At 42.1% G+C, this 13,593-nt stretch overlaps 1 protein-coding gene across 1 annotated transcript in view; it reads left to right on the plus strand.

Moving 5' to 3' along the window:
* Positions 1-13,593, plus strand: part of TRIM8 (tripartite motif containing 8) — a 74,167-nt gene that overhangs the window by 57,264 nt on the left and 3,310 nt on the right. Inside the window, exons 3-6 of the mRNA XM_063132566.1 lie at positions 3,091-3,186; positions 5,034-5,267; positions 8,420-8,451; positions 10,063-10,178. Coding sequence (XP_062988636.1) covers positions 3,091-3,186; positions 5,034-5,267; positions 8,420-8,451; positions 10,063-10,178 — 478 coding nt within the window. The remainder of the gene's footprint in view (positions 1-3,090; positions 3,187-5,033; positions 5,268-8,419; positions 8,452-10,062; positions 10,179-13,593) is intronic.

Raw genomic sequence — 13,593 nt, forward strand, 5'->3', positions numbered from 1 at the left:
AACACATGGAGTAAACACATCAATGCTTCTATTGCACATGCTTTCTACAGCCAGGTACCAGATGTGGGGGCCACTTTTGTGATACACATGGCTCAGTGGTAGGTTAATCACAAGGTATCTCCTCACATGAGAACCAGTTTGGCATAGTGGATAAAGCATCAGACCTGTTAATATTTTCCAAAGGGTAACCTTGTTCGGCTGTTGCAGCAAAAACAGCAGAGAGTCTTGTGATACCTCAAAGACTAAGAAATTTATAATGGCAAAAGGTTTTGTTGACATGAAGTGGACAGTTTCCATGAAAGCTTATGCCATAATAAATGTATTAACCTTTAAATTGCACAAGACCTATTAATGTTGTCTTGTGTTATCCATCTTTGGAATCTGGAGGAAGTTCTTCCTACAACATTCTGTAGTGTATGGCATGGCTGGCTGGCTTTGACCTACACATTTGTTTTGTGATCGTGGTTTATTTTGATCCTTTTTGGTGACTGTTTGAGACATCCTGTAGTCTAGTGAGTGATCATAATATGATTATGAGACTGCCAGTGCAGTATGGAGCATTGGGCTTGGATTAGAGAGGCTTGGAGTCAGATCCCTGCTGTAACAAGAACCTCCTTGGGTGGCTTTGGACTGCCTTTCAGCCTAACCTGCCCTATAGGGAGATTGCAAGGATAAAATGACCTCTGCATCTTGGAAGATGTGCCGGTACAAATGTAACATTTTTTTCATATGGGAGTTGTTGATCAGCGGTAGCCATTTTACACAGCAATAAGGGGTAGAACTTACATTTTGTCCCATCAGTAGCACATTTGGGCAATGTTATCTGATATAAAGGTGTGTATTTTACTGTTAAGGTTATACACAGAACCCGTTTGTTGATGCAAATGGCAAGGATTCACTAAGACTGGTTTATCTGGATCTTTATTATTATAAAGCTCCTGTGACTGAAAAAAGACCAACTTCCCTGTCATATCAAGTCAACCAGAAAGCTTTCTCATTCAAAAACCTGTTTGCCTAAAGTACTTTCATATCTCCACTTTCTTCCAAATCAGTGAAGTTTCTTCCCCACTCCTCAAGAACCTGCTGGAAGGGCTTTTGAATTAGAGGTTGCATTACCTGGATTTTCTTCTGTCAGTGCATTTATTGTGCAATTACCAAAATGTCCTTTCATCTCACTGTCTTGGTGTCATTTTTCCAGATCTGGAGTTTGGGGTTGACTGGGGACCCAGAAAAGCCTAGTGGTGGTGATAGTTAAACATCTAATAACCAGGCTTAGAATATGCTTGCACAACTTGTGATTCTAGCGACCATGTATGGTGACTTGTGTTTAACTCAATACATCTCCTGTTGTTCCTGCTTGTTTGGGACTACAAAAACAAGGTGTGAGAGTTATGAAGCATCTAGCAATCCACATACATGATTGGTAGGTCACAAATTGTGCAAGCTAGCACTGGGGAATATTAATATTTCAACATTATCACTCTTTTTGGTTGTTACGCTACAATAGTAGGACTGATATTCTTTCTTTGCACTTTTTAATCTTCCTTGTCACTTCATAGTGTTTGGAGAGAGAGTTGGGGTTGCCAGTTGACCTGGTATAAAATGTTATAAATTCTTTCTTTGCTGAGGTTTGCTAAATAGTGCTGTTGACTGCTAAGATAACCAAGGCAAATGCCTCTTTTTTATACAGTGCCCAGCTTCTTAAGTGTCTCAGAAGTACATTATTATTATTATTATTATTATTATTATTATTATTGTGACTATGTTTTCAGATACAAAATATACACGAAGTTCAAAGAAGGGGGTTGGGGGTAAGTTAATAACAATAGCAAAAATAACAGAGAAAATAAAATGGAAAGAAATGTATGTAACTCCTAAACAGGAATGAGCCAAGCAAAATTGTCTTGGTTAATGAGAGTTGAACTCTTGTACATGATAATAATTTGGCCCAATGGTTACAAAAATAGTTATCCTTTTTATTAAGGCATAGATGTGTGTTTCCTTTTCAGATACCTCTCAGGGATATTTTAGGTAGCAATGAGATATTCACGTGTTTTAAACTTTGGGTTAATAAACCCACAACATTTGCATGATCTCTAACATGATATATAATTGCTAGTCTGCACTTCAAGCATGCTTAGGAAAATAAATAAATGAAATAAATAAATGAATAAAATTATGTACTAATAAACTAGGCTTGTTCATGATATTGGGGGCAAGGGTTGTTAATAACATGAACTAATCAAAAGTGATCTTGAGCCATTTGAGGGACCAGGAATGGAAAGGTCATTTGTGGGGAGCGGGCTAATGGGAAAAATACACCTTCAGTCTGATCCAGCATGATATGAAAAAATAATAAACCTGAGATGTCCAAGAGAGAAGTGCAGAGTTTTCATCCTCTTCAAATGGCCACGCCATTGCCATTAGTGTGTGAGTGTGATAAGCTCTTTATGTTGTTAAATGAAAAAAATAAGTTGTTGATGGGGAGTGGGGGCATGGAACCTTCTGGGGCTCAAGAAAGGTGGGGCTGCCTTGATTATTTTAAGAGCCACTCTCTAATTACATTTGGGTGCATGCTGCCAATTTATAATGTAGGATGGTCAAAATATGAATCGCGATAAAGCAGTTTGTGTGCTACTTAGAAGCATGGAAGAAAAAAGAATTCTTTCTCTGTCATTATGGTAATATCACATTGGGAGAGTCAAGAGTTTGAGGATATTTGGGGACTCAAGGCTCACACTGCAGGTGAGATACGGCTTGTACAGATTCATTCATTGCAAACAACATGAGACTGAGAGAACGAGCCGCTTATGAGTTACCCTGCTTCTAGGATAAACCAGTTCTGAAGTTGAGCGTGTTTTCAGAGTAGTGCCTGACCATCCATAAAACTGCAAGATAGGTTTCAAGCTGTTTTGTGGCTACTTTCCTATAGAAACGTAGCAATGGAAGTGGTTTATGCACACGTGTTTGCTGAGCTCTTTCAGTATTCCTTACAGTTGATGCAGCTGTTCAGTCTGATGTCAGTGGTGTTTTTTTGGTGTTTTTAAGGAGTCTCAATCGCCTCTTCTCTGCTTATCTCTTCTCTTGCAGAAGATGCTGGTGAAGCAACAGGACCGCCTGGAAGAGCGTGAGCAAGACATTGAGGAGCAGCTGTACAAGTTGGAATCAGACAAGCGGCTGGTTGAAGTAACTCTGATTTCCCTCCCCTCAATGCTAGAACCAAGATGGGTCCTGGGGCTGCAGTCGCCCGCCAACTCTACCTTATCAAGGAAGTGCCTTGATAAGTGATCGTAGAAAGGAGAGAGTTGCAATAATCTAACTCCTAATGATAAAGATAATAATAAATAATAAATTTATTTTGTTACCCGCCTCTTCCTCTGAATCGAGGTGGGGAACAACATCAAATATAAAAATACTATAAAATATATAAAACTGATTAGAAACAAACTACCACTTTATTAAAATAACAGCCAGACATTTTAAAATTTGACTGGGAAGAGATCAGTCTTTATAGCTTTTTCAAATTCAGAAAGACTGTTTAGTTGGCGGATCTCTCCCGGCAGGCTATTCCACAGTCTAGGAGCAGCGGAAGAGAAGGTCTTCTGGGTAAGGGTTGTCAGCCTAGTTTTCACTGAAGTAAATTATTCCCAGAGTACTCGAGTGTGCAGGGCAGATTGTATGGGAGAAGGCGATCCTGCAGATAACCTGGACCCAAACCATGTAGAGCTTTAAAGGTAATAACCAACACTTTATACTTCGCCCGGAAACTAATTGGCAGCCAGTGAAGTGATTTTAAAGTTGGTGCAATGTGGTCCCCCCTAGGTGTACCGGTGACCAACCTGGCTGCCATATTTTGAACTAGTTGAAGTTTCCGAACTAGGCACAAAGGTAGCCCTATGTACAGCACATTGCAGATGTCGAGCCTCGAAGTTATCAGCACGTGGACTTCTGTTTTTAGGTCTTACAACTCTAGGAAGGGGCGCAGTTGGCGCATCAGCTGAAGCTGATAGTAGACACTCCATGCATGGAGAAACTGAAGTAGACCTATTAGAATTGGCTTACAAGAGGACTATTTATACTGTATTTTTTATACTGTATACTTTATACTGTATGCTTTTATACTGTATTTTATATTATGGTTTTATACTGTTGTTTTACACTTTGAATTGTCTTAATTTTGTAAACCGCCCAGAGAGCTTCGGCTATTGGGTGGTATAGAAATGCAATAAATAAATAAATAAAATATCTGCTACAGTAGGGGTGGGCAACTTATGGCCTTCCAGATGTTTTGGCCTACAACTCCCATCATGCATCACCGTTGGCTACACTGATGGGAGCTGTAGGCCAAAACATCTGGAGGGACTCAAATTGCCCACCCCCATGCTTCAGTTTGTAAGTAAGCCAACAACAATTATTTAAGAGCACAGCAACTCCTTGAGTAAAGCCTTGGGTAGGGAGAGCAGCAGTGCAAGTTATCCCTCCCAGCTTCTATAAATCTGAGATTTACTTGTGCATGGACTGGTCTCTAAAGATATGGTTCCCAGCATCCTTTGCCCCGGTGCCTTAATGAAGGCTTCTTACTCTCCCCTTCCATGACCTAGGAGGGGGAAAAGCCAAGCCTTGTGGCTCACAACCTCCTCCAAATGATTATATCCTGTTCTCCTCCTGCGTGTCCAGTGTCCCTCTGCTCTGACTTACTAGCTTCCCTGAAACTGGATTAGAGCATCTGCTGCTGAATTACTTTGCCAGACTCTCACCACTCTGTCCTTTTGATTTCTTGAACAACTCTAATCCTGAAATTTTCATAAAGTCTGATAAAGCAAACCAAGTGAACACATTTCTTTTTTTTAAAAAAAACTAATCAGTGAAGAGAGTGAAAAGTGCTTAGTATAACTACCATTTTATAAAGAATACCAGTAATTGAATTTCAAGATGCAACCTCCCCACCCTCCCCCAGCCAGAAAGTGATGCCACACGTAGGTGTGAAGGGTGGCTGACCACAGGCATTTCTCTTCTCTCTCCTGTCCCACCAGGAGAAGGTGAACCAGCTGAAAGACGAGGTGCGCCTACAATATGAGAAGATGCACCAGATTCTTGATGAGGACCTTCGCAAGACTATGGAGATCCTAGACAAGGCCCAGGCAAAGTTCTGCAATGAGAACGCTGCCCAGGTGCTGCACCTCAGTGAGCGCATGCAGGAGGCCAAGAAGCTGCTCAGCTCCGTTCAGGTCATGTATGACAAGACCGAGGACATCAACTTCATGAAGGTGAAGTGGGGAGGGTTTGGGGAAGGGGAGGGTTTGTTGGGACACTTGGTAGGAGGATAAGGGAGGGGTTTTGAGCCTATGGTGCAACCTCAACCCAAGAACACCTGCTTCAAGCTCCCATCTGCCCTAGCACCTCACAGCCATGCCTTCATCCTCTGCTCAGCCTTGCATCCTAGAAATAGCGTCTGCTTCATATAGAGATCTCTGCTGTCCCCTCCATCAGTGTTTGCCAAGTCACTCTGTGGCATTGCGATGCAGATTTACCTGATGAAGGTCAACTTTATCTGTGTCTGCTAGATTGTTCCTCTGGCTGCAGGAGAAAGTGTGGCTGAGAGAGAGACCTGACTCATCCATCTGGAAATGTTAAAGGATAACCAGGGCTTTCCTATTTTCTCCCTTTCGTACAGAAGTATAGGCACCATTTCTGCATTTTTAAATAACACACAGCCACCAAAGAAATATAAGGAAGGATTGTGGCAAAACTGAGAGAAGTGACAAGGCCTCTGTGGTTAAAAAGTTGGGCCAAACCAGGATTGGCTTCTTCATCGTATCCTGCATGGGCTTGTCAGTAACCTGAGAGACCACTCATTGACCTGCCAACTGACACCCTTAAGGTTGTCCGTTGAGTTCTAAATGAGCCCGTGCAGGCAACCATTTTATCTCATCTTCTATCACACTATACACCACAATTTGAAGTCCAAATACATGGCTAATTTTCCTTCCCACTTGACAGGGTGACCAAGCACTACCCCAGGGGAGAAAACTTCAACCCATGGTAGTTTGGTCTTCCATATGGGGCCAGAGGTGTGGAGCAAAGTATGTGTTTCAGGGCTGCTTCTTAGTTTCTTCTTGGATGTGGACACCCAAGAACAAACTCTGTGTGCTTTGTGTCAATTGCGAGTAGGGCAGAACGTTTCAATTAGGAACATAGCACGATGCCTTATCAAACTATTAGTCCATCGAGCCCAGTGTTGTTGACTGTCAGTGGCTCTCCAGGGTTTCAGGCAGGATTTTTTCTTGTCTTACCTGGAGATGCTGGGGATTGAACCTGGGACCTTCCGCATGCACAGTAGGTGCTTTTCCACTGAGCTATGGCCTCTTCCTAATTACAAAATACATGGAGGAATTGATTCAGAAAGTGTTGGGCTCCCACACCTATGTAATGTTGTTGGCCAAGATGGTATAGATGGGGGGTAGGGTGTGTGGAGCATTGGATATACAACAGGGAGACCCCAGGTTCAAATCCCCACACTCAGCCCTAAATCTCCCTGGGTGACCTTCATCCAGTCACCCGTGTTTTAGGTTATCTCACCTTACAGTTGTTCAAGTAAGATGAGAAAAACCTATGGGCCTGTTCAAACAACACACTAAGCCATGGTTAGGCCACTAACCCTTTTGCAGTAAATGGTTAGTGACTGTGTTTAAACTGTGGTTAAGTAGCCACCATGGTTGGGAATGGTTCACACAACACACTGTTCACATGACACGCTAAACCATAACATTTAGTTCAAAACACTTAGAGCCATCATGGTTTAGCGTGTTGTCTGAACAGGGCCAATATGTGTTACTCCAAGGTTTTGGGAGGGGGGTGATCATCACAAATATATTGACAATGAAGATCCCCTGAAGAAATATGATGATGCAACCTTGCTGAAGCTAAGTTGTTCTGGCCAATGCCTGGAGCTGTCACTCTCAATAATATTCCTGTGAAGTAGTATAGGCTGAGGGGTTTCTGCCAACCCTTCTTTAAGGCAGAAGGAGGGAAGGTTACTACCTGCCATAGGAACCATCACGAAATTACCAGAATGAAATTACATATGAATTGTCGCAACTCTAGGGTGAAGTTTCCTCAGGGGAACCCCCCCCCTTTTGATTTCAGGTTGCTGGGATTTGTAATTCAGATGGTGCTTTTAATAGCTTGTCGTGGTGGAGGATTTCCCTTGCAGCTGGTGATGCACGGAAATGACCCCAACAGGTTTCCCCCTTCTAGTTTCCTAGATTGAATCTTCCCATGCCATACAGCACGCTAATGACTTAAAAGGGTCACCTCAGACCTTGTACTCAGGCTAAGGTTCTGCTCAGCAACCGCCACCACCCTGGAGCTAATCGCCCCCTCATGTAGACCAGATGGCCCACTCCTCGTTTTAGAAGGACAATATACCCTTGACCTCTTGAACAGTATTGTCTGTCAAAAAGAGGCTTTCCAAGTAATTCTCAGCAGCTGATTGGCATGGTATTTACACCCTACTAGAATATATCCGTTTAGCTGGGCTGATCCACCACAGTTGGCCTCATTTTGCTTCAACAAGTGTCCAAAGCCAGACCGCTGGGGTTGTGGTAAAGACCATTGCAAATCAGACCTTTTCTTTTGCCAAGGCACAGGATATTTTTATGTCAATGTGATGATGATGATTGGGCTGACAAACTGCAGAATGGGGCCATGACAGGGGTGCTAGGGAGTTATAGGGAAATGAGAACAATAGCCCTTGTAATCTTGTATTTCAGAGTTCAGGGGCTGTGTTGTTATGGACTGTAGCTGAAGTGGGAGGTTAAAGTCTAGGATTCATATGGTGCAGCAGATAAGGTGCTGGGGCAAGGCCTGGACTGAAGTTCCCTTCTGAATTAGAAGTTTGCTAGGTCATTTCTGCTGGCTGCTTCAGAGACACAGCATAAAGAATAGCCACGAGGTTGATGAAGATAGTCCTTCTAGACCCACCTTTCTGGTCTAGGAGATGGGAGCAAAGCTATCTAAAGCTTTGAAAAATTCTGCAAAGTAGCAATATTTTTCATTTTGTTAAGATGATATACATGCTAAGAATTGAGCTTGAGCAGATGGCGGCAGATATTTTAGTCCAACGGTGAGATGGAAGGATGTAATTGACCTTGAGTATAATAACAATGCAGTTGCATAGCACTTCCAGGTGTTTTTACATAGACTTTCATTCATTCTTGAAACAACCCCATCAAGTCCAGTATTATCTCCCTAATTCAGTCTAAGAGGCTCCCTGATAGCATTAGGCCAATGTCCCATGTAGCTTGGTAAGCACCTATTGACACCGTACTCCAGGGTTTGTCTACAGAACTGGGCAAACTGAAGCTGCTGTGCCCATGACTGACGGATTCTGATTCCATTTTTTTCTATTGCTTCCTAGAATACCAAGTCGGTGAAAATCTTGATGGATAGGTAAGAAATCCATTTTTTGGCAATTTGGGCTTGTGCGAAAGAGTGTGTGTCTAATGCAGCAAATCCAGATGATCTCCTGGGGGTGAAGCTCAAGTTATCAAAGGGTGTATATCCTAAGCAAATGTTCCACTCATGGCTTATTATTGCACTGTGATGGAACTCAGTATTGTGTACCATGTGCATAAAAGGGTACAGGGTTCCATCCTGGCCAGACATGGAGATGAGACAGGAGTGATTTTGCTACTGCCTTGTTCTGGAACCTGTGTTTTAAGAAAAATGTTGGAGAATTGACTAAAGTTCAGCACTATGATCAGAAATATCTGAACACTGGGAAAACAAACCTTGCTTTAAGTGAAGGAATTAATATGCACAATTGGTTTAGCTTTCCAGAAGGAAGACTGAGGAGAAATTGGATTATAAGCGTCAAAGCACTTTCACGGGGGGAAAGTACTAGATGTTTTCATGAATAGTAAGGGACTAGATAGGAATGTGTTCATATATTGCAAGAATTGAATGAAGACTGGGCAACCTTTCAAAAGAGATGCATTGACCAAATCTCACCTCAAAAGAGTGGAGTAGTTCACACAATACATCACATTGCGGTTTGTTAAATCCATAGTCAGGCTGTGGCACATGTGACCATCATTTTGAATATGCAACCGTCTCTCAGTGTTGTGTGAACCTGGCGAGCCTGGGTTATGCAAGGGTCAAAGCAAGATTCCAGTAGGGTTAAACAACCTTTCTATAACCCATTGTCTATTTTAGAGTTGTGCAAGGGTTCTTTAACCTGTGCTCACCAGGTTCTCATGACCCGTCAACTCCCAAATGGAGGTTGAATTTGCAACTTAGTGCCTGCAAGCACTGGGGCTTGGCATGGGTTAAATAACTCATGACGAGCAGTAGTGTGTGATCTGAATCTGGTCAGTGACTCTGAACTCTAATGGAATCTTGCTTCTGTCTCTGGTATGGTTCTGTGTTACTTGGCTATAGTCAAGTAAGAGAACGCAAACAATGCTGAGTAAATCTAGCTGCATTGAGGTGAGTAAATCCAGCTGCGTTCAAGAGGCAGCTGGACAACCATCTGTCAGGTATGCTGTTCCTGCATTGAGCAGGGGGTTGGACTCGATGGCCTTTTAGGCCCCTTCCAACTCTACTATTCTATAATTCTAAATCCACGCAACTTAAAATTAATTCCTGCTCCGTGTTAGTGAAAGCTATCTCTAAATAAATAAACTAGATCATGATGATGATTGACAGATATATTTTTTTAATGAAAACATAGTGGTGAATGGAGTCAAAGTTGAGAATATGGGCTTCCCCTAAATTAAGTTAGGGAGACAATAAGTTGAAGAATTGTTTCCTCACAGGGCTTAGGGAGGAAAGCAGATTCTCCACAGGGATCCAGAAAACAAGGTTGGGCAGAACTACCTGAGGGAGAAACCACTTGGGGCCCCTCCCAAATTAGCAGAGTGACAGAGCTCTAGGAAAGAGACAAGTGGCCTAAATTGGAAACCAGAGGGAATTGCAGGTCTTTTCCCTGAAGCCTCCATCAGGAGGTAGGAGGGAAGCGCCGTACTTCAGACTTTAATGCATTGTTATACTCCTTTCAAGGACCCAGAATTGCACAGGAGGCAGCCTGCCCCCTCCCAAGATCGGCCACCTCAATTCCAAGCTCTTCCTGAATGAGATTGCCAAGAAGGAAAAACAGTTGCGGAAGCTGCTGGAAGGTGAGTGATGGCCCTTCCTTCTCCTGTGTATATAGCAATGAGTCCCTGTTAGCATAAGCTATAGTCAGAGAGGGAGAGCTCTAAGCTATCTTTGTATCATTTCTGCCTATTCCGCTTTGATTACACTACTAGTCAGTATAGTGCTTTTGACCAGAGATCTAGGTGTAAATGGAAGTCACACCAAATAATGTTCTACATGGCCAAGTTGGTCTCTATTGTGTGATGGCTGGGATTAGTACCTAAATTTGATTGGTCCATGGCTGTCACCAGCTCCACTGAGATTTAAGGCGAACCTTAGAAATCCGTGGCATTCTGTGATTTATCTTTTTTAGCAAAGTAGGAAGTAGCAGTGCTGGAAAAACCATTTGGGCACTAGAACATCTTGACCTTTTCCAAGCTGATCCTCTAGACCAGGAATGGGAATCCTGTGGCCCTGCAGTTGTTGGACTCCAGTTCCCATTACACCTGACCATTTGCCATGCTGGCTGGGACTGATGGAAGTTCAGAAGTGCAGTGCCACGTTCCCTCAGTCCTGTTCTAGAGGTGTCACTTTAAAACCAGAGAGAATCCTCTCCAAAAGGTGCATTCGTTTGTTAAGGGAGTCTCTTCTAAATCTCTGTAGTGCAGATGCCCGCAGAGTAATCCTGGGGCAACCTATGGACTTTGAATCAGAGGGCAGATTTTGGCTACTTCCTGTCTTCTAGAGTTGGAACCAGGAACAGTTGGGTGTTAGGCTTAGAGAGTGTTGTTTCATGACTTAAGGGAGTTCATAATGACAAGGCTTACTAACTCTTAGTCTGACATTTCAGGCTGTTTTTCCTCTCCTACCCCACACCCAATAGCCACATTCTCCTGTAATTTCTCTTCCTCTTGCAGCCTAACCCTGTGCATATTTACTCGGAAGTAATTCCTGATAAATCTTTGGGTGGGACTTGCTTCCAAGTATCTGTGTGTAAGCGTACAGCCTGATCTTAAGCCTATTTGCTCAGAAACAGGCCCCACTGATTTTCAGGGGCTGGCTCACATGTAAATCTGTGTAAGATTTCAGCCTTAGTTTTGCTCTTTCCACTGCAGTCCACAAAATAAAAAACACCTCTTCACACCTGAAGGGGAGTATAAATGCTATGAGCTATCTTCTAAGCTTAATTAGCTAAACGAAGCAAGGCAGTTGCCTATCAACTAAATGGACATTTTACTGCCATGCCCGACAGGATTTTACCAAACTTCTCCTTCGGGGAGGATTCTCATGATGTAACCTCTGTTGTGCAGCTAGCCTGGTGGACCGCCTCCCACCTCCTCTTAGCTCCACTTGCTTGACCCTGCATGCTCTGGGATCTGTCAATTCTGATGTCCCCTCCCCTCTGACAAAGACTGAGTTCCCAGGGGAAGGGGGGAGACGATCTCTGAGTCTGGGCCTCCTGTTTGATAAGCTCCTTGGAAGACTTTTCCCTGACTCCTGGAGAGTCTTGGAGAATTTCCTCCCTTGCTTCCTGTCTTGTCTGGCCTTTTGTACTTCAGGCTCTGAGTCTGATTCAGAATCTGAGACCAAACTAGGGAGCCCGGACGTTATCCTGACAGCATTACAGAGTGAATACAAGTCAGCAACAATAAAACTTCTGCCTATAAAGAAAAGACAGTTTCTCTTTTGGGTTGTAGTAACCCAAACAACGTAGGCAACACATGGGAGACAAAAGCATTGCCTTACGATAGCCCTATACAAAATGTTGCCTTTCATGTGTTTAGAATGACAACTTTCATCAGCCACAACCAGTCCAAAACATCTCGATGATGCTAGGTCATGGAAGAGTACTTTACAAATTGGCTATACTTTGGTTTCAGCTGGAGTAATTCTTCCCGTTTTGAAAGAAATGTCAAAAAAGGTGATAATTGGGTAAAAGTGCATGACATTCAAACAAAAGAAAGATGAAAGAGCTGGGCTTGGTACAAAAATGGCCGTGGATTTGATACAACATTTCAGACACCTGAAATACTTAAGAATAGAATGAATACCTATTTACTAGGATCCACTAAGTCTAGGAAAAGCAGCAGTGTATTCAAATTGCAACCCTCCAAATCTAGGCTGAATACTGGAGGAAGAAATTCTCTTAATTGCAAAAGCAGTTTGGCAGTAAAAGAAGTTGCCTTTTGCCTGGGGTTCCTTCCCTGGGGTTCTTGAAGAGGAGGCAGGATAAAAATCTGTCAAATTATTTAGGTGTAGGTATTGCAGGGATTTGGGGCGAGGGTATCAAGTCTACCCATTCCAACTCCCTGCTTCTATTTTTTACTCAACAGACTTAATACATTCTGATTGCAGAATACAGGTTTCCTGTTTGCAAGATTTTTGACCAAATCATGACCTTTGGGTCAAAAGCATCAGACATGCCTTGGAGATGCAGTAATAATGTCTACATATTTCCTGATATGGATCTCTCCTTCACACCTTCCCATCATATCTACTCCTGTTTTGAAATAAATGGGTTTTTTATACTTTTTGCTTATAAACAAATATTCTCTACATTGGGAGAGTGTTCCCAGTGATGATTACAAGATCCCGATGCAGTCGGATGACAAATTTAAAATGAATGCACATAGGCCAAACAAAAACAACAACCACGCACGAAACAAGGCGTGTCATGTTTAAAATGCAACATGAAATCCTACAACTTCATTTAAAATACACATGCAAGTGCTTCACTAAAAAAAATGTTGTTAAACAACACTGCCTCTGAATCGTTTTTTCATTTATTACATTTCTATACTGCCCAATAGTCAAGGCTCTCTGAGGGGTTTTAAATGATTAAAAGGCTTAAAAATGTATTCCGCCCTGAGATATTAATGATATAGGGCGGGGATACAAATGTTTTAAATAAATAAATAAATAAAAATACAATATTGGATATAATGTAAAAACTGTTTACATACAAACATAAAGAGGCAGCGCACATACACACACACCCCTAAACAAATTTAACAATCAACAATGAGAAATCTAGGACCCAAGTTTTCTATCTATCACTAATCTAATATTAACACCAAATACTAATAATCCAAAAATAATCATGCAAAGTTTCTATTATATGTGCAGATCGATGCTGTAGTGGGAAGGTAGATCTCCAGATTTTTGGGACTTCAATTCTCAGACGCCATTGCCAGTATGGTTAATGGTCAGGAATGTGGAGAGTTGAAGGCCAAAACATCTGGAGATTGATTTTCTGCCCACCCCTGCTGCATGGGACATAAATGAATTTATGGAACATAAATAATCATAGTCATCATCTTGTACCTAAATTATGGATAAACTTCAACTGAAAACCTAGATATTTGTTCTCTATATGGCATGTTCACTCTGTAAAGTATATAATGTCACTGCTTTTACTCAACTTTGATTATTAAATTATTATTGTTACCTTAAATT

The sequence above is a fragment of the Elgaria multicarinata genome, chromosome 8, assembly GCF_023053635.1.
Source record: "Elgaria multicarinata webbii isolate HBS135686 ecotype San Diego chromosome 8, rElgMul1.1.pri, whole genome shotgun sequence".
Lineage (NCBI taxonomy): Eukaryota > Metazoa > Chordata > Lepidosauria > Squamata > Anguidae > Elgaria > Elgaria multicarinata.